At 39.4% G+C, this 24315-nt stretch overlaps 1 protein-coding gene across 2 annotated transcripts in view; it reads right to left on the bottom strand.

The window, feature by feature from the left end:
* DIP2B (disco interacting protein 2 homolog B) overlaps nucleotides 1–24315 on the bottom strand; it is a 226388-nt gene that overhangs the window by 101343 nt on the left and 100730 nt on the right. For both annotated transcript variants that reach the window (XM_037136676.2, XM_037136683.2), the window contains exon 2: nucleotides 14138–14209. In XM_037136676.2, coding sequence (XP_036992571.2) covers nucleotides 14138–14209 — 72 coding nt within the window. The remainder of the gene's footprint in view (nucleotides 1–14137; nucleotides 14210–24315) is intronic.

Here is a 24315-nt window from a genome sequence, read left to right as displayed (position 1 = left end):
CACATAGTATTTGTTCTTCCGTGACTGGCTTATTTCACTCAGCATCAGAACCTCCAAGTTCAACCATTTTGTCACACACTGCAGGATTTCCTTCTTTTTTAAGGTATATTTTAAGTTTCTTTCATAGCGCTCAGCTGTGCCCAGCAAGGCAGTGTGCACACAGCAAATTAAGCGTCCACTCCAGTGGGATGTCGCCCAGCCAGCAACTGCACTGCTCCAGACCACAGCTGAGGATCAGCGGGCACAGAGGCCCAGGGAGGGCAACAGGCTTACACACCCCAACAAAGGCTTGAGGGCATTACTGTGCTACAGAAACTGGGACCTGTAACGCCCTGCCCTATTGTTTAAAAAAATGATTAGCATGCCCAGGAGGCCATGAGGTAGAGCTCTAGTGGACAGTCCCAGCTGAGCCCAGCCTTCCATCTGCTTCTGCTAAGGCACCGGATGTGTGTGTGAGTGAAGCCATCTTGGACCTTCCAGGTGAACCCACACACACCAGGTGAAAAGCACTTAGTGACCCCAACTACCACGAGGTGAAGCATAAAAATCACCCAACGGAGTCCTGACTCACAAAATCATGAGATATAATTCAAAGGCTTTTATTTTTTAAAGGTTATATTATTTTTTATACATTGTTTTTAAGAAGGCAAAGAGTATATTTTTAGGATGTTCCCCACAAAAGTATTTTTATAGATCTAGAAATGTTTGTTTTCAATGATTCCTGGTAACTGACATTTTTACTATAAAATATATTAACAGAACAAACTGTTTTAACACTGAGATTTTGAAAGGTAATGTCTGGGGTTGCAAACAGGTTTTTAATCAACCTAAATTCTCTGATAATCTATTTCACAGAAGAGCTTTACTGAAATGTTAATGCTTCATGCCTTGTTTCACTTGTTAGTTTCCGTACTCTAGAAATAGGAGTCGGCAAACTATAGTGTGTGTCTGTTTTTATAAATAGTTTGTTTGATCAGAACACAGCCCTGCTCATCTGTTTACACACTGCCTGTGGATGTTGTGACACTGCACAGGCAGAGCTGATTAGCTGCAACAGAGACTGCATGGTCCTCAAAGCCTAAAATATTTACTATCCGGCCCGTTACAGAAAGAGCTTGCCACCCCCAGCTTATAACAATAAAAGCTAACAGTTAAGTGTTCGCCTTGTGCTAGGCTCTGTGCATATAGAAGCACCTATTAAGAAGTTTTCACATTTTATTGCTCACAATAACCTAACAAAGTGAGCACTATCACTATCAACTTACTACAGAAAAAAATACAGAGATGAGTATTATCTTATCCAAAGTCACAGAGCCAGGGAATAACAGAGCCAAGATTCAAATCCAAGTCTGTCTAACCCCACCGGTTCTCAACCAGAAAAGGTTATTATAAAAAAAGTTTGTGAGCCCGGGTGGGTTTGGCTCAGTAAATTGTGTACCGGCCTGAGAACCAAAGGGTCACTGGTTCGATTCCCAGTCAGGACACAAGCCTGGGTTACTAGCCAGGTCCCCAGCTGGGGATGTACAAGATGCAACCACACATTGATGTTTCTTTCCCTCTCTCCCTTCCTTCCCCTCTCTCTCAAAATAAGTAAAATCTGTTTTTAAAAAAAAAAAAAAAAGATTGTGAAAACTCTCCCCATACTCTTAAAAGGAAAGTAACCAGAATTAATTATTTAGTTTGGGAATATCAAAATGCTTTAGGATTTAATCAGCAGCTAGACAATCATTTCTTTTTTTTTTCCTTTTTATTAAATTACTTGCCTTCACGTAAAAGATCCTGCAAAAAGCCCTCCCAATAGCTTTCAGCTATTAGAGAAATTATTTAAAACATTCCAATTGGGGTTGGGGGAGGTAGAAGAGAGTACAGGGAGGAATAAATGGTGACAGAAGGAGACTTTACTCAGAGTGGTGAGCACATAAAAATTTAAATAGAGAACAAAAAATAGAAAGGGGCTATTTTTATTTATATGGTCAGATGATATACACAGGAAGGAAATTCACATCAGCACACACGAGCTACTCTGACTGCAAATACACAGAGAGAACGGTCTGACTTAGCACCAGATTTAAAACACCAGCTTTGCATTACTTTCTGGTGGGCCATACTGAGTATATAACTAAATTACCTATCACCCATTATTTTTTTAATTCAATACACAGATTGGCTAGGATGGCTCAAACCATGCTGCTAAGAAATATGGTACTTCCAAATTAGGTGTTTATGAAAGGAATGAATATAGACTTGTGTTTGACGAAGGATGGACACAAATGGTTCATATAATTTTTTACTCTCCACTTAGGCTTTTACTTTTTACTTTTCAATGTAATTAATTAGGAGAAAGAAGATAATGTTGGCTAAAAAATAAAAATTGAAACAAATGATAGGGATTGACGGGAACTGGAAGCTGACACATTTGTTTGAGGAAGAATTACAGACTCTTGAACATTCCCACTCCTAGAGGTTGACATGGACAGAACCACAAAGAAATGTAACCTAAGTCCAGACACCTGATGAGAACTGACAGTCCAAGTTGGATGATATTTAGCCAAAGCAATCTACTGAACTGGTTAAAAAGCTCCACAACACAACACGCTGTTCACCAAGCAACATTAGAATGATGCTCTGCAACGTTTATCTCAGTTCTCTTAGGGATTCAGTCATCCAGGCAGACCAGGTCTCCTCTGGGTCTAAACTCATGACAAACATTTCCTTGTAGCTTGCCAGAAATGAAATTAAAAAATCAAATTGCAGTTTCAGTAATGGCTGACAAGTTTGTTCAGTGACCATTCCTCAGGTGCCCAAAACATAATGTCACAAAAATATGAATTTCTGACACAATAATCTTGATTCAATGTGATACACCCACTTCAAGTTCAAAAGAGCCTATCTAAAAGAGAAGTAAAGAGGAAACTGAATTCCTAGGAATTGAATCACTTTAATATAACAAAGGAGCATAATAATGAATCCCTGTAATCTTTCTGAATGTGAATAATAATTCTCCAATTTAATTTTGAATTTTTAAACTTTTATTACCATGTATTAGAGTTTACTTTTTTGCACATATGATTTACAAATATATCTTATTTTGCATTGAAAAAAAACTGAAGACAAATACAGTATAATGTTAATAGCAATTAGCTCTAGGTGATGGAATTTTGGATGGCATATATTTTTCCATGGGCTTTACTGGGTTTCTACAATTTAGAAACGTTCTCTATTTGGATTATAAAAATAATATATGTTCATTTTAGAACATCAAGTAAAAGTTAAAAGTAAAGAATAAAATTAAAATGATATTAAATTTTCTTAATTAGAAGGTCATATCACATACAGCAGATTCTTACCAAATAATTTATAAAAACATTCAGTTTTTGGCTTCCTAAATAAATTATGACACTATAAGCAGGATTTTTTTAAGTCAATTGTTTCCTTTTTCTTTCCCCAAAAGCAACTGGCAAATCAATGCATATTTGGAGATAAGAGGAAAAAACTATGCCCTGGCTGGATTAAAATCATTTTAGAAAGCTAACTCCCATCTCAGTTTATTTGCCAGGGCAAGTTTATCATGGAAGGGGCAGGAAACAATGCACCTTGGGTCTCATCAGAGAGAGAAGGGAGAGTCTGGGACACAGGAGCAGAGCGGAGTGTTATCTAACAGCATGTCCAGTGTCAGCTGGACAGGCAAGATGCCGCTTAAAGATGAATTATTCCCTGGCCAGGGTTTCACACTCCAGTGAGATCTCAGAAATTACCTGGGGCTCAAAAATAGAGATTTGTCTATTTCAAATAAGATGTATAAAAATAAGATGTATACAATTTCACAACCAAGTAATGTGCCAAAAGTATGTACTGACATAATGAGATATCATATATCATGAAAAAAGAAAAATATGTTGATTATGAAGACTCGTGAAAAGGTCTGAACAAAATGTTAAGTCATAAAAGAACATAAACATGTTATTTTAAACATGTACATAAAAACATTATGTATATAATGTGGTTACAACTGTGTATGTTGAAAGTATAGGGGTGAGCAAAAGTAAGTTTACAGTTCATATGGAAAATAGAATAATTAATAAAGAATAAACTTTTGTGTGCTCATAACTGTTAACCAACTTTTTTCTACCCTTGTATTTATATACAATTATAAGGATCAGGAAAAACAAAAAGTTTCCACGTAGCTAAAATAAGGTAATGATGAGGTACTCTGGAGTTCTTCACCATTTCATTGTTTTGTTTACAGAAAACTGTATATAAAATCAAAGTAACTTTAAAAGGCACCAAATACAGGTAAGTGCTGGGATAAGAGGCTGCAAACTTCACAAATCAAGCATACTTCAAAACTGCTAAATTCCAGTGCAAAGCGCACTTGAGATCCAAAGAAAGAGCTTACTTACTGATCATAACACAGTGCCAGCCTCCGTTTGAGGGCTCCCAATCTTTCAGTCTGTTACGCAGCATATCCACTAGGGGTCACCCTTATGTTTAAATAGTGATGATGTTACAAGGCTTATTAATAACAGTAAGTTTAAGAAAAAAACTCAAATTTAATTTCTTCTAGAACACAAAGCCTTCTTTCTCCATGATCAACATGTGCATAATTCATATAGAAAGAGACATCAGAGTCTTCTATGATTCTATTGTTTGAATACAATCATAATGGTAGCCTAAAAAAGGCCGCTATTCAGTAGTATAAAACTATGCAAAATTTCCATTCAAGAAGATGGAAGAGAGCCAACCTCAGCTTCTCACCTCGCAACTCTGTCTATGATTTAATAGATATTCTCACCTGTCAGAGTAACACAGTGAAGCAGGACATGCTCTGAGAACCAAGGACACACTCATTGGTCTTGGTGCTGGGGTCCAGAGAAGAAATATATTAACTGATCACCAAGTCACATATATTTGTTTTTTAAAAGGATTTATTTATTTACTTTTAGACAGAGGGGAAGGTAGGGATAAAAAGAGGAAGAGAAACATCAATGTGTGGTTGCTTCTCACATGCCCCCTACTAGGGACTCTGCCTGCAACCCAGGCATGTGCCCTGACTAGGAATCAAACCAGTGACCCTTTGGTTCTTAGGCTGACACTCAGTCCATTGAACAATACTAGCCAGGGCTCACATATATCTTTTATATTGTGATATCTGCAGAGAAGGAAAAAGAACAAGGCTCTCTGAGGCCACATAATGGGGAATTTAATCTGTATCAAGAATTTCAGGGAAGATCTATTAGAAGGAGATACTGACGTAGGCTTTAGCTAGGCAGAGAGGTAAAAAAACATGGTATTTGCAAAAGTCCAGGGAGGGAGAAAAACCTTGACAAGTCTAGTGTTGCCTTTGAAGGGACTTAAACAGGAAATGACAGAATAACAAAGATAATACACTTCCATGCTCTTTTAACTTTTCATGACACCACCTCCTTTGATCTTCACAGTAACAATGACAGATACCAGTAAGGAAGCAGGACACGCACAGCTGATTAAATCCATTTTCCTATAGTGAGAATGTGTCAATAATCACCCTGAATCATTACAAAGAGAGCCTCTAGCCCACTTCCACCCCAAGAAGGATGGATGAGGGTATCCTGAATCACTCAGGGAGTCTCCTGTGGGAGCTATGGCACCTCTGAGTCACTGAGGAGCGCATTCCTCAGAAGGATGGGTCACTAACCTCACAGTGTAGAGGAAACAATGGGAGTGCCAGCATTTGGAGTCTGGAAAAGGAGCCACCTGCCTGATTCCTAGGGGTCGATTCTGGGGGAGAGGAATGTTAGGGGGTCAGCATCTGAACAGATCTGGACCCAGAGCTTCCTGGACCACTTAGTATCAGGAAAATGGCTGTGCATGGGGCCAAAAGGACACAATACCCAAGAGCTCTGCTCTGAGAATCCAAGAGGGAACCTTGGCTGAGCCAGGCAGAGTGGGCTCCTCCATCACAGTGGCTGGCTAATGTGGGAAGTAGGCTCAGCAGTGAGTCAACATTACTGGTTACAGGTAAGGACCAGTTTTCAACAGCACCCGGTGAGGCAATGAGAAGCGGCAGCAGACAACGGGGCTCTTCCCTTTTGGGTGTGAAGCTTGCACTACCTGCCGTTCCTTCTGCACCATCTATACCCCAAGCAGTTCTTGGACAATTCAGGAGAAAAGAGAAGCCCCAAGAGGAAGGTAGTAAACTTTCTTCTGATAAGACATATTCATAATGTGGTATGTCTTATCCTTAAAAGGGCAATAGGTAAAGGTCTGGGTTAAAATAATGTAGAAACCTGGGCCAGGAACACACAAAAAGTGAGATCCTATTCTGAAGCAGGAGACAAACGCCACTAAATGAAGTAAAAGATAATAGAGCAAGTCAAAGAAAGAAAATCAAACATACCAGGTCACAATCTCAAATTCAAGACAGAATGAAATGTTTAGACCAAAGCCATCAAAAACAGAAGCTGTAGTAATGTCCTAAAGCAAAAGATGTGGGTCCTTGCCCTGACCAGTGTGGCTCAGTTGCTTGGGCATCAGTCCACAAAGCGAAAGGTCACTGGTTCAATTCCTGGTCAGGACACATGCCTGGGTTGTGGGCTTGGGCCCTGGTCAGGCATGTATGAGAGGAAACTGATCGATGTTTGTCTCTTACATAGATGTTTCTCTCCATTCTCTCTCCCTCCCTGCCCTACTCTAAAAATCAGTCAGCATGCCCCGGGGGAGCATTTTTTTTAAAAGAGCACTTCTATCTCTCCCCACTCCTTCCCAAAATGCTACCAGAATGGTAATGAAGGCACACAGCAGGATAAGACCACTGGTTCAGATATATGCTGGGAAAGAGACAGCTCTGAGAGTTGTCCTTACAAAAATAACAATGAAACAGAGAGATTAACTGCAAAAAAAAGGAAGGAAATGTAATCCTAGAAAACAGGATCCTAGTAAATAAAATCCAAGTGACTTAGCTGTGAACAATATTTATATAATCACATTAATAAACACTGAATGCTCACTCACGTAGGACCAAAAACAAGTAGTATAGTAAACACAACCCAGAATGGACATGAGATGAGAGACGTGAAGGACAGTGGAAAGGGGAAAGGGAGTGTGTGGTGTCTATGTGGTTGAGGCAGAAACACATAAAAGTGAAAAATTCTCACATTTTTTAATAAGAAATGAGTAAGTCATGCCTCAAGTTGAAAAAAAGTCAAGAAAAGTAGCAAAATGTTATTTAGAAACACAGGGTAAATGCCGGAAGAAACAGAAGAGCTGAAAGAAGGTATCTCCAGGGAAAAAGAGTACACTGCTCATTTTTGTTGCAACGAACCTCCTAGTACGGTTTATTATTTAAAATAAATGCACTGCCCTGGCTGGTGTGGCTCAGTGGGCTAAGCATCAGCCTGGGAACTGAAACGTTGCTGGTTCAATTCCCTGTCAGGGCACATGACTGGGTTATGGACCAGGTCCCCAGTTGGGGACATGAGATAGATGTTTCTCTCCCTCTTTTTCCCTCCCTTCCCCTCTCTCTAAAAAAATAATATTAAAATAAAATAAAATAAAATAAATACATTAATTTCATTTAAAAACAAAAATTAAAAAGAGAAATTATATACTTCAGACAATAATCAACATACTGTGCACAGTCTCTGTAGATCTGAATTAAAAGATTAATTGCAAGTGAAAACAAGTTGCCAGGACCAATCACTCTCCAATCTGTAATGTGCTTCTTTCATTACCTGACACTTTCATCTTCACAGATGTTTACTAAAAGACACTGGAAATTCTAACTATTCTTTCTGTTCAGTTCCAAACATTTATAGAACATCTACTATATGTCAGGTACTAATGCTAGAAACTGGGGACATGAATAATAATAATAATAATAATTTTTAAATTTTCTTGATTTTGAAGACCATAACAGTGTATTAAAGCTAGTTGAAATTATCAATTATTTACTTGTATCCAAAGTAGATTCTTAAAGGTTAAACCATAGAATCAGCCCAGGGCAGTTGCCTCCCTTATACAAAACCTCCCATTTTCCTGAAACTCTAAGAGTTGCCAAGAGTGATTAATTTACGGAGGAGTTAGAGTATTTGTAGTTTGAAAATGCAACTCTTTGCACCATGCCAAAAGAGAGTTAATTTCTGGCTCCTTCTCCCAACAAGTATGCTAATTTAGGCATGTGGGAAGCTTTATACCAGGCTCTAGTAGCTTCCAACTACTGAAAAAATGTTCCATGGACTCCTCTTTTCAAAGAGCATATGGCTCAGAATGAAGAAATGTGAACCTACCATACTTTCATTTCTTCCATGCCTCTCATAGTGAGAGAATCTTGAGGCCCTATTATAATTTTAACCGCTATTAAGCTGTGGATTTTTCATACAGCATGAGCCTTAAATACCAGATAAAGTTTGGGTTTTGTTTGACTGAAGAAACAACAATCAGTTCTTAAGTTGGGAGGTTTAAGGGATTTTCAAGGATAATTTTGACACACCATATTTTTGTCATACTGTGACTTTAGAATCTACTCCCTGTGATACAAGTGAATTACACATTATGCTTTTTATTAACTAAAATTGTCCTTACTCAACCTCCACTAATTTCTCAGTATTTTCTTCAATCTTGTGTTCTCCTCCATATTTCCCCATTCTGTTACATTCTGAATTTTTCTGAAGTCCTATTTTAAAGATGTATGTGACATTTGAGAAATATAAAATATACATAAATATGCAACCCCAAATAACTCAACTCCAAATTATTTCATAAAGAAAATCATTCACTAAGTCTTTAAATAATACAATTTTTTAGATAAGAATGTGCACATAATTGTTCTATGAATATAGTGCTGCAGGCAGTATTAATTTTTTATTTCAAGGGAGATTAGTGGAGGATGTGACTTTTATACACTACAGTCAAGGAGCCAACTCACAATGAATCTATCTTGCAACCGGAATGAATGAAATCCAACAAGGTAACAGAAAGAGTTTGGAAGAGGCTGAATCCCTCTAGAAGTAACAAAGTAAACCGAATGTAGTAAATGGCTTTTATTTAATTTAATTCTATCTCGGGAATTAATATAATTCAGTAAATCTAAAATCTCATTTTAATGCCATTGGAAAAATTGAATACCTTCTTCAAAATCTACAAAGATATATCAGATAAATAGGCCAAGGGTTAATCTCTTTTTCCTATAGAACCTATGGAATATAGATTATCCACCTGCCCTACAACTGTTTCCTTTTGGGGAAAGACATGAATAGATTCAAGAACAAAGGTGGGGAACGAAAGTAATAAACATGAATTGAGAGAATTTACCACTAAGAAACAGTCACTAAAATACTATAGGATGGACTTTAGGGAGTAGGAAATTGAACTTGGAGGAAGAAATGAGACATACAAATAAACATTGAAAAAAGAAGCAATATGAAGTACCATTAACTACATAAAACAACAACAACAACAATAATAATAACAGAGGGCATATGTAAACAAGGTGGTATTAAAATGTGTAAGAAGGGCAGTGATGGTAGTCAACATAAAAGAATTTTATTTATTTATATATTTATCTTTAGAGGGGAAGGGAAGGAGAGAGGGAGAGAAACATCAATATGTGGTTGCCTCTCATGCATCCCCTGCTGGGAACTGGCCTGCAACCCAGGCATGTGCCGTGACTGGGAATCGAACCGCAATCCTCTGGTTTGCAGGCCCGCGCTCGATCCACTGAGCTACGCCAGCCAGGGCAACATAAAAGAATTTTTAATGTCCTGTGTTCTTTGGGAGAAGAATTAAGATATCTAATAACTCTAGACAGTTTAGATTTTTTTTAAAGCTTTAAAATAGAACCACTATTGGGACAGAGACAGTGACTCATAATAAAAGGAACACAAAGACGATATGATTCTTAATTTTTATGTAGCTAGCAGCACAGCATTAAAATCTAAAGCAGCCCTGGCTGGTGCAGCTCAATAGATTGAGCGCTGGCCTACAAACCTAAAGGTCACCGGTTCAATTCCCTGTCAGGGCACATGCCTGGTTGTGGCCCAGGTCCCCAGCTGGGGGCGTACGAGAGGCAACTGATTGATGGTTCTCCCTCACATCAATGTTTTTCTCCATCTCTTTCTCCTTTCCTTCCCATCTCTTTGAAAATAAATAAATAAAATCAAGAAAGAAGAAAGGGAGGGAGGGAGGGAGGGAGGGAGGGAGGGAAGGAAGGAAGGAAGGAAGGAAGGAAGGAAGGAAGGAAGGAAGGAAGGAAGGAAGGAAGGAAGGAAGGAAGGAAGGAAGGAAGGAAGGAAGAAAAAATCTATAAAGCAAAACTTGACATAGCTACAGGGAAAAACTAACAAAACCCAGTCATGGCAGAGATTTTTTTCAACATACTTCAATAAGAACTGATAGATCAAATAGTCAAAAATTTAGTAAGACTAGAAAAGACCTGAACGATACAATTAACTAGTTTGAATTAATGGACCAGAACTATCCACTCAACAAATAAAACACAGATAGATGAGTTTTAGAAATTTACCAAATACTAGGCATGTCTTAACAAATAACAGAGACTTGATTTTGTACAGGCATATTTCTCTGATGACAGTGAAATTAAGAAACATTTATCTTAGGAAAGAAGACAAAAAATCTAAGCTTCCAACTCAGGAAAAAATTTTTAAAGTACATAACAGTGTGAGAATATAAGAAAGGACATACATACAGTCGCTGAAAATGATAAATGAGAACAGATACAAGAAAACAATATAAACAAAGCAACAGCTTTAAAGATAAAGAGAACAGTGTGGATAGCAGAAATAATAAACTTTTAAATGACTTTTACAAAGTAGACAATTTCCTAGAAAAATTAAACTTACCAAAACTGGCTCATGGAAAAACAGAAAACGACAGAAAGAACTTAGTGACAGATGAGATGTGGGAATGAAAGAGATGCTGCTGATGACTGCCAGGCCTCTAACTCGGCGGGCTTATGCGGGTGAGCTCTATTTATGCAGAAGGAGGAAACTAGAAGAGAAGCATTGGAGCGGGTTGGATTTCATTTTAGTTGGTTTGTTCTTGCTTTTGTTTTTGTTTTGTATGCATGTACATATGTGGGGGGTGCTAGTGGTGGGGTGTGCATAAGTCATAATCTTAATGGCTGTGTTTGGATGTTAAAATAGAGGTTCCTTTAAGATACATATATTTAACACCTCCAAATATAAGGAGATATTAAGTATGCAGTTAAATCTATGGATCAGGAAGGAGCTCAGGAGAGATCTGGGTTGCAGATACCTATGGGAGTTACCTGTATTTAAACGATAATTAAAGCCAAAGGTATGACTAAAATACTGTAGGCAGATAGAGCACTGGTTCTCAAAACATGGTCCCTCAACTGGGAACCTAGGCACCGCCTGAGTAACCACCCTGGACCTACTGAATCAGAAACCCTGAGAATGGGGTCCTGCAATCTGTATATCAACAAGCGCTCCGGTGATTTTGAGGCAGACTAAAATTTGCGAACCACTGATAAGAAATGTCAAGAGGTCTTGGGGCTATGCCTTGAGGGCTTCAACACTCAACAGAGCAGGATAGATGGGGAACAACAGGAAAAGGGGAGTAAGAAAATGAGGAAAGAGCCCTGGCTGGTGTAGGTAGCTCAGTGGATTGAGCGCGGGCCTGCGAACCAAACAACTGCGGTTCGATTCCCAGTCAGGGCACATGCCTGTGTTGCAGGCCAGTTTCCAGCAGGGGACACACAAGGGGCAACCATACTTTAATATTTCTCTCCCTCTTTCCTTCCCTTCCCCTCTAAAGATAAATAAATAAAATTGAAAAAAGAAAATGAGGTAGAGTGGCAAAGATAAGATACCACTTACCATACAAAGCCTCAAGGGAGTGGGATGGGCTGAGGAGTGAGCAGAAGTTGAGTAAATAGAGATAGTAAGTACAGACAATTCTTCAACGGGGGGCAAAAAGGGTGAAGATGAAAGACCTTGAAAAGGGAAGATTTAAACAAAATAGAACAGCAACAAGCATGATGAGCTGCTAAGGGGAGGAACCTGGTGGAGAGGCAGAGAGTACACAGGAGAGACGGGGAAGGGACAGTGATGGCACACCCAGGGGGCAACGAAGCCATCTGCCTCAGCAAGAGGAGCCTTTCATTACTGAGAGTGTTGAGAACTGCTATACATGGTAACAATAAAAAGTAGGCCATTTTCTGGTTGGTTTCATTACTGCTTTATACATTCGTACAGATCCTGCACCCCTTACTCCTGGGGTGGCCCACTCCCACTGCCCTATCCTTGGTGTCACTGGATGATAGTACAAAGTTTCTGAAGAGGGAGAAGGGGAGGGGACTTAAAACACAGGTGGAAGGACTACCCTTGGGTAAGAGGGATCGACTACCTTCTTACCCAGAATGAAGCCAGTAAACAAGACAGACACAGATGTAGCAAGTGCAAAGTCTGGTGGCAGGAATCTGAAGGAATGCCTTCAAATGGGTTCGATTTCCCCCATGAGGTTATCTTTAAGACCACCCCTATTATCAGATGGCTGCGTCACATTCTCTTGGCCTACAGCAATTAAATATCTCATCTGTAGTATTCATACTCACCAAGCAACCTCCTATTTGTGATCTGGCCTCCAAAGGGGCAAGAATGTGCTGACTACACATATTTAAGTATGTCTCAGTATTCTCTCATAGTAAATTGATCACTGGTTTCTATGTAGCCTGACTACAGATAATAGACAGAACATAGTCCTTTTTATAATTACATTTCTAAGTGAGTTATTTCTTAGGATCTGATTGCTTTTGCTCAAAGTGAGTGACTAAAGTAAATTTCTGGGCCTACCGAGGAGGCATGGGGCCAGATCCACAATTCACTGGCCAATCAGAGTATTCCCCTTCGCCTTCATGTCTTGCTCAGCAAAAGCTGGCTTGTGTTAGCTGTCACTGGCCCAATTTCTACCTCTTCTCTCTTGAATTCATTTCTATATCCACCTGTTCATTAAGATATTTTAAACTGGCTGTCACTGAATTGACCTATTAATGTTTGTAGGGAGGAATTTCTAAGAATAATGCAGGAAATAAAACAAAGATTTCAGTGAAATATATTGATATACCACCATTATTCATTTATTATTCTTATTCATTCAACAAATATCTACAAACTATATACCCTGCACAAGGTTAGATTATTAGAATTGTTACAAAGTTCTCAAGAAATTAAAAGCAATAACCTCCACAAAGAATAGGCTTATGGAAATGGGCTTTGATTGAAGGAGGGAAATTAGAAATAAAAAGAAATTCCTTATAGTAAAGGTGATTAAAGCAGAAATAAGCTTTCGAAGGAAATCCTGAAATTGAGCACCTAAAAATACAACTTAGAGACAGACAGCCTTGCCTGGAAGCAAAGGTTACAGACACCCCTCTGGAATTAAGCATAAAAGTAACTCAGAACTTTCTGATATATAAAGAACTGCTACTCTCTTAGTAGAAGGAATAAGTCAGGCTGTGAATTAATTTAAAAGTCCATTTAGGGTTCTTACCCCCAAATCCTGAGGCACTCCAGTCCTTGAGTTGCCTTGCAATGCTTCCTTCCCTTTTTTTAAAAGATTTTATTTATTTCGTCTTAGAGAGGGGGGAAAGGAGAGAAATATCTATGTGAGAGACAAGCACTGATCAAGTGCCTCTGGCATGTGCCCCTACTGGGGACCAAATCTGAAACCTAGGCACGTGTCCTGACCAGGAATCAAACTGGTAACCTCTCACTTTGCAGGCTGATGCCCAACCAACTGAGCTATACCAGTCAGGGCTGTCCTTCCTTCTTATCTTTGTTCCCTTTGCTCCTCCCTGTCACAGTCTGTGCTCTGGCATAAATATGATACAGTTTTTCCAGGACCTGGAATTTTCTGCCATTGAATGTATCAGCTTTGCACAGTCAACACTATCACCCAAGCTCTGTAAAGGACTTGATGACCTTGAGTATTTGAAAAGTGCCTAGCACACAGCAGATACTCAGTTAAGATTCATTTCCTCCTTTCTTTCCTTCCGTTTTTTTCGCTCCCCTGGTGAGGAACGGAAGAAAAAACAGGAACCAACAAAAGACAGATCTCCTGTAAAAGAGCATTCTTTGGTGTCAAAATACTGAAAAGGTTTAAACCACTTCTCATTGCCTACCTTGTGTCTGCGGGATGTAAGGAGACAGGAGTTTTGACCTTTTCTTCTCATATCCTTTCTGTGTGATGTCCCCTAAAATAGCAAGAAACAAGAATATGTGATACATTATTCTTACACTGTGCCTGTTCACTGTAAAAATAAAATTAATTACAGAGCATTACAGAAGTACCACACAGAGAGTAAGAAAAAGTATATAGTTCTTTGCCAGGGATTTTGCTATGTGTGATTTCGCACAGGCGTGGAGCTGACTTCTTGTGGAAAATTGCAGGGCTTGTCCTTACACCAACCTAGCATAGCAACATGCTGCATACCATGTCAGAGGTTCCTGAGTTCCCAGGTACCCCTTGTTTCCTCAGTATTTAAGATATACCAAAACAAAATACTACAAGGCTGACTTTTTTTTTACCTATCCGAAGTTTCAGTTTGGCCCAATGAATACAATTGACTTGAGAGGTATTCAATGATATTGCTATATAGATTCACATAAAATCAAAAGTACAGTTAAGGGGAGAAGTCCTAGTTCGTGCACTGGGATGGGATATTTGAAAGGCCCTTTCTGCAACTCGGCACCGTCTGGGAACCTGGGGCTGGAACCCCCATATCCTCTTCCCTCAGTTCACTGATCTGTATTTATATACATGCATGTCTTTTTCACAAGATTAAATTTTAAAGTATACATAATGCACACAAAAAGTGCATGTACAATAAATGTAATAAAACAAACTGATTAGCAGCAGAGAAAATGTGTGATTAAAGTATCGAGAAATGTGCTAGGTACTAAAGAAAAGGTAGCAAAGGGATGTGTAGAGTGCAGGGTTAAAAGGAATTGGAAATGCAGGAGAACAAGAGGCCATTCAAGGGAGAATGAGTAATTCAAAGTGGGGGAAAATATATGTGGTGAGGTAACATAACAGAGCATTGTTTTCCAAAACAGAATTTTTCTTAGTCAGATAAAACTTTATTTAAAAGTCAAATTTTAGCCCTGGCTGGTGTAGCTCAGTGGATTGAGCACGGGCCTGCGAACCAGACAATCGCCATTCGATTCCCAATCAGGGCACATTCCTGGGTTGCAGGCCAGTTCCCTGCAGGCCAGTTCCCAGCAGGGGACGCACGAAAAGCAACCATACATTGATGCTTCTCTCCCTCTCTCCTTCCCTTTCCCTCTAGAAGATAAATAAATAAAATCTAAAAAAAAAATAAAAAAATAAAAGTCAAATTTTAGTATAAAGAGTAATTTATATATTCAAATTTACATTTACCTATTAAATACTCAATGTGCAGGAGACAGGGGCTACATTTTGATGGACACAGATGTGAAATCAGGAGTGATGGATGCCAGCTGCCACTGGCCTCTGCATCCGACCGTGGAGCAGAAGGTGGGGAGGCGCAGGGCTCACTGACAGGCCTGCCCAGGGGGAAACACTCCCAGACTGCCCAGCGCAGCCAGTTCACTCTTCCTGAGGACATGGGGTCCAAGAGGAGCAGCTAGAGAGATCAGTTCCCCCAGTGCTACTACAGCAATCACAGGGCACTTTAGTAGTAGCTTAAAGGCAGTGGTAGAAGAGATGAAAAGTGAGTGGATCAAAAGAGACATTTGGAAGGAAGACTGCATAGGATTTGACGACTGGTTGGATGTAGGAAGGAAATGATGATTTCTGGCTTCAGCAATGAGGCAGATGGTGATGTTCTTTGACAGAAATGTAGCAAGAAGTGTCATGTTTGCTGGATCAAAGTAAATGATAGATGAGCTTAGGAAAAGCCTATGATGAGACATACAAGAGGAGATGTCCACTTAACAGTTGGATAGATGGGTCTAGAACTCAGGAAGGAAATGCAGCTTTGAGATCATCAGAATATAGTTCTGAAAAATAAATTGATACAATCTCTTAGTAATTTGGCCACTGCTATCAAAATTTTGATTCAGCCACTACACTTCTAGGAATTTATTCAATGATAACATTCACATGGGTACACAAAATCAGCGAAGAATATTCCCTGACCCATTCTTTGTAATGGAAAATCTGAAAGAACTCTTTTTCTTTTCTTTTTTTTTTTAAAGATTTTATTTATTTATCTTTAGAGGGGAAGGGAAGGAGAGATGGAGAGAAATATCAATGTATGGCTGCCTCTCGTGAGTCCCCTGCTGGGAACTGGCCTGCAACCCAGGCATGTGCCCTGACTGGGAATCGAACCGCGATCCATTGGTTCACACGCCCGCGCTCAGTCCACTGAGCTATACCAGCCAGGGCTGAAAGAACTCTTGAGGCTTGCACTACAGACCATCTACATTCACAGTATTCAGCAGGAGTAATTGTGTCCCTGCCCCCCTAGACAACTCACAAGGTCTGGACACATTTCTGTCACAACTAGAGGAAGGGGTGTTACTGGCATCTGAGGGACAGAGGTCAAGGATGCTGTTAAGCATCCTGAAATGCACAGGACAGTCCATAACAAAGAATTACCCAGTACAAAATGTCGACAGTGTTGAGAATGAGAAACCCTAATCTACTTAATAACATGCGGGTATTTCAACTGTATTGTGGCACATGAAGATGGCTAAAATATATTAAGAATAAAACGCGTGTTACAGAGCAGTAGATATAATAGGATCTAATTGTGTACTTAAAAAAAATAGGAACTGCCCTGGAACTGAGTGTGGCTCAGTGGATTCAGTGCTGACCTGCGAACCAAAGGGTTGCTGGTTCCGTTCCTGGTCAGGGCACATCCCTGGGTTTTGGGCCAGTAGGGGCACATGAGAAGCAACCACACATTGACGTTTTTCTCCTTTCTCTCCCTCCCTTCCCATCTCTCTCTAAAAAAAAAATACAAAAACTCTTCAAAAATATAGTAATAGATATGTTTGCATACATATACAAAATAGTCTAGAAGACTATATATAGACTAAATTAATGTTTACCCTTGCATGGATGAGATTATGAAAGATTTTCTACTTGTTCTATATAACAGAGGTTGATTTATAAAATAAGTGTGAATTATTTGTATAATCTCAAAAATATATCTTTAAGAATGAATGAGTCTACAGAAATATATCTGTTCACAAGATAGGATGGTCACAATGTGTAACAGGACAAAAAGACATGACACTAAACAGTTTATACAGTATATTCAATTTTTGGATTAATAATATTTTTACACACACATGTGCATAGAAACTCTGGGTTTTCATTCAGCAAACTATTACCTGTGGTTAGCTATGGCTTGCAAGAGTATGGGTTGGCCTTAGCTTTTTTTCCTTTTTGCTTGCCTTTATTTTCTAATTTTTCCACAATGAACACCGATTATTTCAAGAAAAAATTAATATTTTATTTTACTTTTTAAAAGATTTATTTACTTATTTATTCATTCATTTATTTATTTATCTTTAGAGGGGAAAGGAAGGAGAGAGGGAGAGAAACATCAATGTATGGTTGCCTCTTGTGCGTCCTCTGCTGGGAACTGGTCTGCAACCCAGGCATGTGCCCTGATTGGGAATCGAACTGCAGTTGTTTGGTTCACAGGCCCACGCTCAATCCACTGAGCTACACCAGCCAGGGCAAGAAACAATAAATATTTTAAAGCTGCAATAGTGACAACTTACAAGGCTGCACAAATTTAATCGTAATAGCCCTTCATTTCTGTTTCTCTACTAAAATAAGAGAAATCCACAGTACGTTTTTTAAAAAAATTAAAACCAAACCTTTTCAAATTAGCAAACTACATCCATCTGTTCATTAAGATATTTTAAATGTGCTATTACTGCACCGACCTACTAGTTTTGTAGAAAGGAATTTCCGAGAATAGTGTAGGAAATAAATAAGAAAACCTCCCAGAAAGATACTGGTATACCACCATAGTTCACTCACTTATTCCACTAGTCATCCAACAAATATTTACAGACTATATACCTCATCCAAGGCTTGCTGTCAGACTGTGGAGGTATGATGCTCCAACACCAGAGACAACCAACAAGAGAGGTGGGAGCCTATCAAGGAAACATTCCTTGAAACAGGAAATTGTGTCTTTTTTTATTGTAAAAGAAACAAAAGAGCATTCTCCTGTCCCAGAAGATTCCCCACCTCCACATCTCTTTCCCCCTCCCTCCATCCCTAGGGGACATTCTCCATCCCTAGGAGAAAGACCACTTCTGCTGGCTCAGAACACATCTGATAAAGTAAAAGGCTTTTAAAAGCGTTCTTCAGTGCTTAGAGTCTCAATCATTCACTGTCAATAAATTATCATGGGACAAACTGTTAGACCTGGTATCTTGGACATTAATCAACCATCTCAGGTTTTGAAAAAGTCAATCACGAGAGTCTAATTTAGCTACGGCAATTAGCTCCATTAAATCCGTAAATGAGCAAAGACATTAAGGAGCCCGACAAGATAAACTGCAATGAGAATGTGAGGACTAGGGTGATGGGCCATATACTAACTTAAAAAATGTCCTCTCCCTTTTCTTTGACCACAAGGCTCTGCTCTAAAGTCACCTTCTTAGTGATGTCTGCCACCACTTTAACGTTAGCCACTTCTTCTTGGTGCCCCTACAACTCTGCACACTTCTATCATACACTCAGCATAGCACCGACATTTTAATCATTTGTGTACACATCCGTGTCCCTACTAGACTGTGCACTTGAGGGCAGGAATTATGTCTGTTCTCCTCTGTAGCCTGCCCATGGCCTGGCACAATAGACACTTGTTGAATGAGAAACTGAATGAATTAATAAAATAGAGGCAGTGAGAGAACAATAAATCAAAGAGACATGTGTACTTGAGTGGAAAACTGGAAATGGGAGAAAAATAGGTCTTTACATTAGTAGGAGCTGAAAGGCTCAGGGAGAGAAATCCAGTGAACCAAAGGTTTATTGAAACTTGACAGCTAGACTTCAAAGATGGCCAAAAAAGCAACACTTGGCCTGCCTGAAGAGGGAAATGCACATAAATCACTGGGCACTAAAGAATCATGTCTGGAGTGTGCTGGGTAGTGTGGAGTGAGAAGGGTAGAGACAGGCGAGGGGAAGAATGCTGTCTCAGCGATACGGCCTCAAGGGACAGCGTGGAACCTCCGGAGCTCACAGACACTAAGTCACCACAGACATTCTTACTCAGAGCAGATTTTTTTTTTTTTTGCCATCTGGCATATAAAACAAAAAGGAGTGCTATAGCTCTACCCGTATAAAATCTGCATTACAATGGCACAGATTGGAGTTAAACCTGTAGTTCAAGTTTTCTGAGAACTAAACAAAGGGAGGATTAGCCTTCCCCTCCAACTAAGGTAACATTTCTCCCACACAGGACACTCAGAAAAGTACGTGTGTCTACAGTGCCTGGCAGGTGTGGAGGCATCTGGCCTGATAAGACATTGACCCAGACACCCAAGAGACAATTTAAGACTGTCTAGCTGCTTTGGCACTACCACACTCTTGAATAGCCAACAACGGACACATAGAAAGACACATGTGAAGGGTGGAACAAAAAGGAAGCATGTTCCCAAACTCTCTCCTCACCACCTGGGACAACGACAGCAGCCCGACAAAAACAGCCCACAAATCATCTTCAAGCAGACTGACAAAGGGGTATGAAAAAAGGTGTGCTGAGCCTGCCATTTGAGCCATGCCTCTTAAAGGTCAGCAGTGATGGAGAAACAGCCTTACACATCACTTAGCCATCGAGTGTACATGTACTCAGTGAGAAGGCACAGGGCTATGTAGAACCTGAGTCTGAGCACAGCAGAACCACCTCTGGAGCACAGCTTTACGATTTTGTGGCTATGTGACTCTAGGTGAATTTTTACCTGACTTCTTGGTGAGTCTCAGTTTCTGTGTCTGTAAAATGAGGAACAATAATATCTACCTTGCAAAGTTTTTATTGAGATTAAAAGGATTTACTATGGAGTCTGGACTACAGAAGGTACCCATATCAATAAATTTTCACTGAAAGCCTGCTGAAGCCTACCCCACCAGCCAGGTAGAGGTAGAGGTGGCCACTGTGTCACAAAGGACAGGACGGCAAACAAGCCTTCCATAAGTGCCACAGCAGAGATGCACACCAACGCAGGGTGGAACCGGAAGGAAGCCTCAGGATCTCTGCTGGGTAGGGGAAGAAAAGCTTTCTTTACAGAGCAGGTGACATTTTGGTTTGGGTCTAGTCTTTCAGAATTATAACATAAACTCCTAATGATGCAATCACTTAGCTGCTGACTGGCTCTGAATGGGTATGGTCATGTTTGGTAGTTTCTTTAGGGTTCTTCCAGAGAAAAGTAGGGTGATGCTAAATAATTTTCACAGATGACCTTGCACAGCACCCTGAACAATTAGGTCCTAAACAAATCAGGGTTTGGGAAATTCTGAAGGGTCACCAGGTTCTATGTCTACATAAAATCGACAGGCAGAGAACAAGGATTATAGCTCCAGCCATAGTCTTTCTGCTCCAATTGAAATAAAAAGGTACATGTCATTGTAGCCCTGCCTCAAAATCACACCTATTTAGTCAGAAGTGGCAATAGCTGGGGGGACTCTGGGGATCCCACAAAAAAACAGTTTTGAGCACTGAATGAATGACATGCAGTGTTAAGCAAAGATGAATAAAACAGTATCTAGTCTTTAAGAAGTCCCCAGCCTAAACAGTAAGTTTAGCTATAATCTCTAAGTGTAGCCATAAATGCTACATTAGAGATTATGGACAAAGTCCTGTGGGAGCACAAAATAAAGAATGGTAATAAAAATAATTATAATACTCAATAAGTAAGTGAACACTCATCAACACTTAACTATATATCAGTCTCTGTTTCAAGAGCTTCACAACAGCCTTATAAGGTGATACCAGCATCATTACCATTTCATAGGTACGGCTACTGAGCATAGGAAGTTTAAGTTTAAGGATACACAGCAAGACTAGAGTCTGGGTCTCTGGACTTCTCTTACTGTTCTTCGTTTATTTGTAGACGGCCCGCAAGTCAGATGCAATAAAAGCATAAAACTAATCTATTGTGCATAAAATGAACACCATGGGATAAACCATTTTTATGACTCACTCCAAAATATAGATGCCTTTCTTTTTTTTTTCTTTTTGATGACTTTGCAGAAGGCATTAAAAAAATCCCACCCTCCCCCACTACCCCAACAGGACACAGAGTGAATTATCTCTTTTAATCATCTTTTGAGACAGCCAACTGCAGCAACTGTGTCCAAGTGGAATTGAAAAAGTCAGCAAGAAGTCATTATGCATCATAACCAAATAGTCAGCTAACAGAGAGTGTGGCCTTTTTTGTTGTTGATGTTAAGGAGTAATTAGTAGGGAAAGAAATAAAACTAAGAAGAAAAAGCTCTAGAGTCATCATCTTCAACCTATACTTGTATCTAACAAACCTATTCTAACAAACATGTACATATTAGATCAGGAAGGTGCTACATGTTTGCTATGGCTGGAAATGGGGAAGAGGAGTGGGGTTGTGGCTATTCATACATTAGGGATTTTTAAGTAGACACATACGGAGAAAGTAAAAAATATAGCTGTGAATGTGAATGAGGTCAATCTTTGCAAAACTGAAAAAGGCAGAGGATTTGGATCATGTACAGGAGATGCTGACTAGAAGACAATTTTTATTATTACATTTTATCATGTTCTTCTTATAACAGTAATTCTATTCAATAAATCACATGTGCCGCCACTATCCTCCAAACACCCTCCTTCCAGAGGTGATATATAAGGCTCACAAACACACAAAATAAAGGCTCATGGTCACACAAAACAATGGCCTTACTCCAGCAACAGGGCATTCCAGCATTTGTCTTTTTTTTATTGATTTTAGAGAGAGGAAGAGAGAGAGGAAAAAACCACTGATTTGCTGTTCTACTTATTCATGCACTCATTGGTTGATTCTTATACGTGCACTAACCAGAGAGGGAACCCACACCCTGGTGTACCGACAACACTCTAACCAACTGAGCTACCCAGCCAGGGTTGCATCTGTCTTTTCTTAACTATTGTTCTTGCCATATCTCTAGAGTTACTTTCTACACATAGGTAGAACAAATCTTAGGTTGAATGGACGTTGAAACAATACAATATTTTTATAGCTTATCCAGAAGTAAACTGTTTAAATCCTTCGATCTGCTGAAAGAAAACAAGAATTTTTTATTCTAATTTTTCTTTTGGAAAAAAAATCAGTGGTTCTAAAAGACTTCAAATAGCAGCTTATAAAAATTATAGTTTCTCTTCTTTTTAATAATCTTTCAAAGAAGTTTCAAGGGAATTAACTTTAGGACAAATTTCCATTCTCAGTAGATGTCCTCTCACCTCATTTAAAACAACTAGACATTTTCCACAGCAAGAATTTAAGAATAAGCCCAGATTGCTTTCTCCCAAAACTCAAATCATAGCATTGTTTTGGCTGCACAGTTCTGTTTTCTAGGTCAAATATATATGACTTCTTACAGATGGTATTTCACCTAAGGCATCAAAGCAAGTTCAAACAGATAAAAACCAACAGAGTAAAACATTTGAAACACTGAGACACTGAACTCTAAGTCTGACTACATCATCAGGCAGCTGGCTAAATTAATCCATCTAATGTAAAAGGTATGTTCACTTGTCCATTAGAAAAACAACATCTGCAAATAAGAAATTTGCTACATAAATGACTCGAGTATTTACACAGAGCAAGAGGAGTCCCTGGGATGGTTCAGTTGGTGGAAAAAGCACAGGTTCTAGCCTGAGGCAGACCTGGGTTTGGACCCTGAGCCTGCCATTTACTAGCTCCTTGACAAGTCACTGAACAACTCTGCCTCAGTTTCACAATATGGTAAAACTGGAATAACTCCTACCCTATGACGAGTCCTGAAGAAGGAATAAATGCAGAAGTCCCTGGCACACAGTGCACATTCAACTAGTTTTAGTTGACACCACCCCAGCCAGCCCCACCCTTAAGTCCTAACAATAACTTTATCCTTAAACGGGTTATTTAAAAAGTCTAAGCTGATAGGTTCTAATTTCAAAAACAAAAGGAGAAAATGCATTAAGTGCCTCTGAAGACATATTACGGTGCTAGACCCTCAGCAGTAAGAGCTAACATTAGTTGTAACAGTGCCTTTGGGCGCCAACAGCTACAAGAAGGAAAACTGACATCAAAGAGGAGGTACAAAGTTCTAAACCAGATGAGCAGAGATTAGTTAAAATGAATATTTGTAAATGTACACATATAAGACAGTGCCATTATGCACAAAAGAAGACTAACATGCCTTTAATAGATATTGTAATTTTAATTCAGAGCTAAAACTGAAAATGCCCAGGGAAAAACTCCCAAGGAAAAAAAAGGTCAGGAAGAAAAGGTAGTTTTCTTTACGGGTTCTTCTTTTACCTGACTTTCATCTTTAATGCTCCACTGAAAATCAAAAACCTATTTCTTGCAAGAACAGGTAGGTATATTCAATTAATCTGCCTTTATTCTGACACCCATCAAAATAATTGTTTTTAATTAGGCAATAAGAGCACCCCTTCCCGGGAGCACACCCCTGCCTCGCGCCCTCCTCCTCTTCTTCCCCCGGGCGCATTCCCTGAGTCTTTCTCTCGCTGAAGCTCCCAGGGGCCTCCTTTTGCCTTTAACATTTCCTCATTCCACCCCCAGTTGGCTCAATTTTCCTACCTCTGTAACTTTCTAAATAAACTTTCTCTTACAGTTTGAAAAAAATCAGGCAATAAGTAATAATATCTATGCCAATCACTGAATCTGAATTAAACAATGCATGTTCCAGGCATTCTTTATTAGTGGTGTAGATAAAATTAACAATTGGTTAAAAATCTAACTATGTTCCTCTTACTAGTGCAAAAATCAAGTGACAATTTTTAAACAGGTGAAGATTTCTGTTGGTAGCCAGTTCACATTGCTCTGGTAACAAAGATGCTCAGGGGACAGCACAGCAGAGAGAACACCGTCGCTGCTGCATTACGTGGACCCTAAAGTAAGCAGCTTGGGTGTTAGGTCAGGATGGAAAGGGCCTGTCCAATGAGAAAGAAAACAGATGATCTTTATATGTTTGGCATGGACTATATCCTTGAATTATAAAAGCTGGGAGACAGGTTTTCCTCCAAACTAGCCCTCTGGTCCCAGGCCAGCCACTGCACTTTTCTGAGCCTGTTTCCTCATCAGTAGGAATGAGGACTGAATGAGCTCCATGGCA

Source organism: Artibeus jamaicensis, unplaced genomic scaffold, assembly GCF_021234435.1.
Source record: "Artibeus jamaicensis isolate MK-2021 breed Jamaican fruit bat unplaced genomic scaffold, CSHL_Jam_final contig_233, whole genome shotgun sequence".
Classification (NCBI taxonomy): Eukaryota; Metazoa; Chordata; class Mammalia; order Chiroptera; family Phyllostomidae; genus Artibeus; species Artibeus jamaicensis.
The sequence above is the reverse complement of the archived record's forward strand: the minus strand, read 5'-3'. Positions and strand labels throughout refer to the sequence as shown.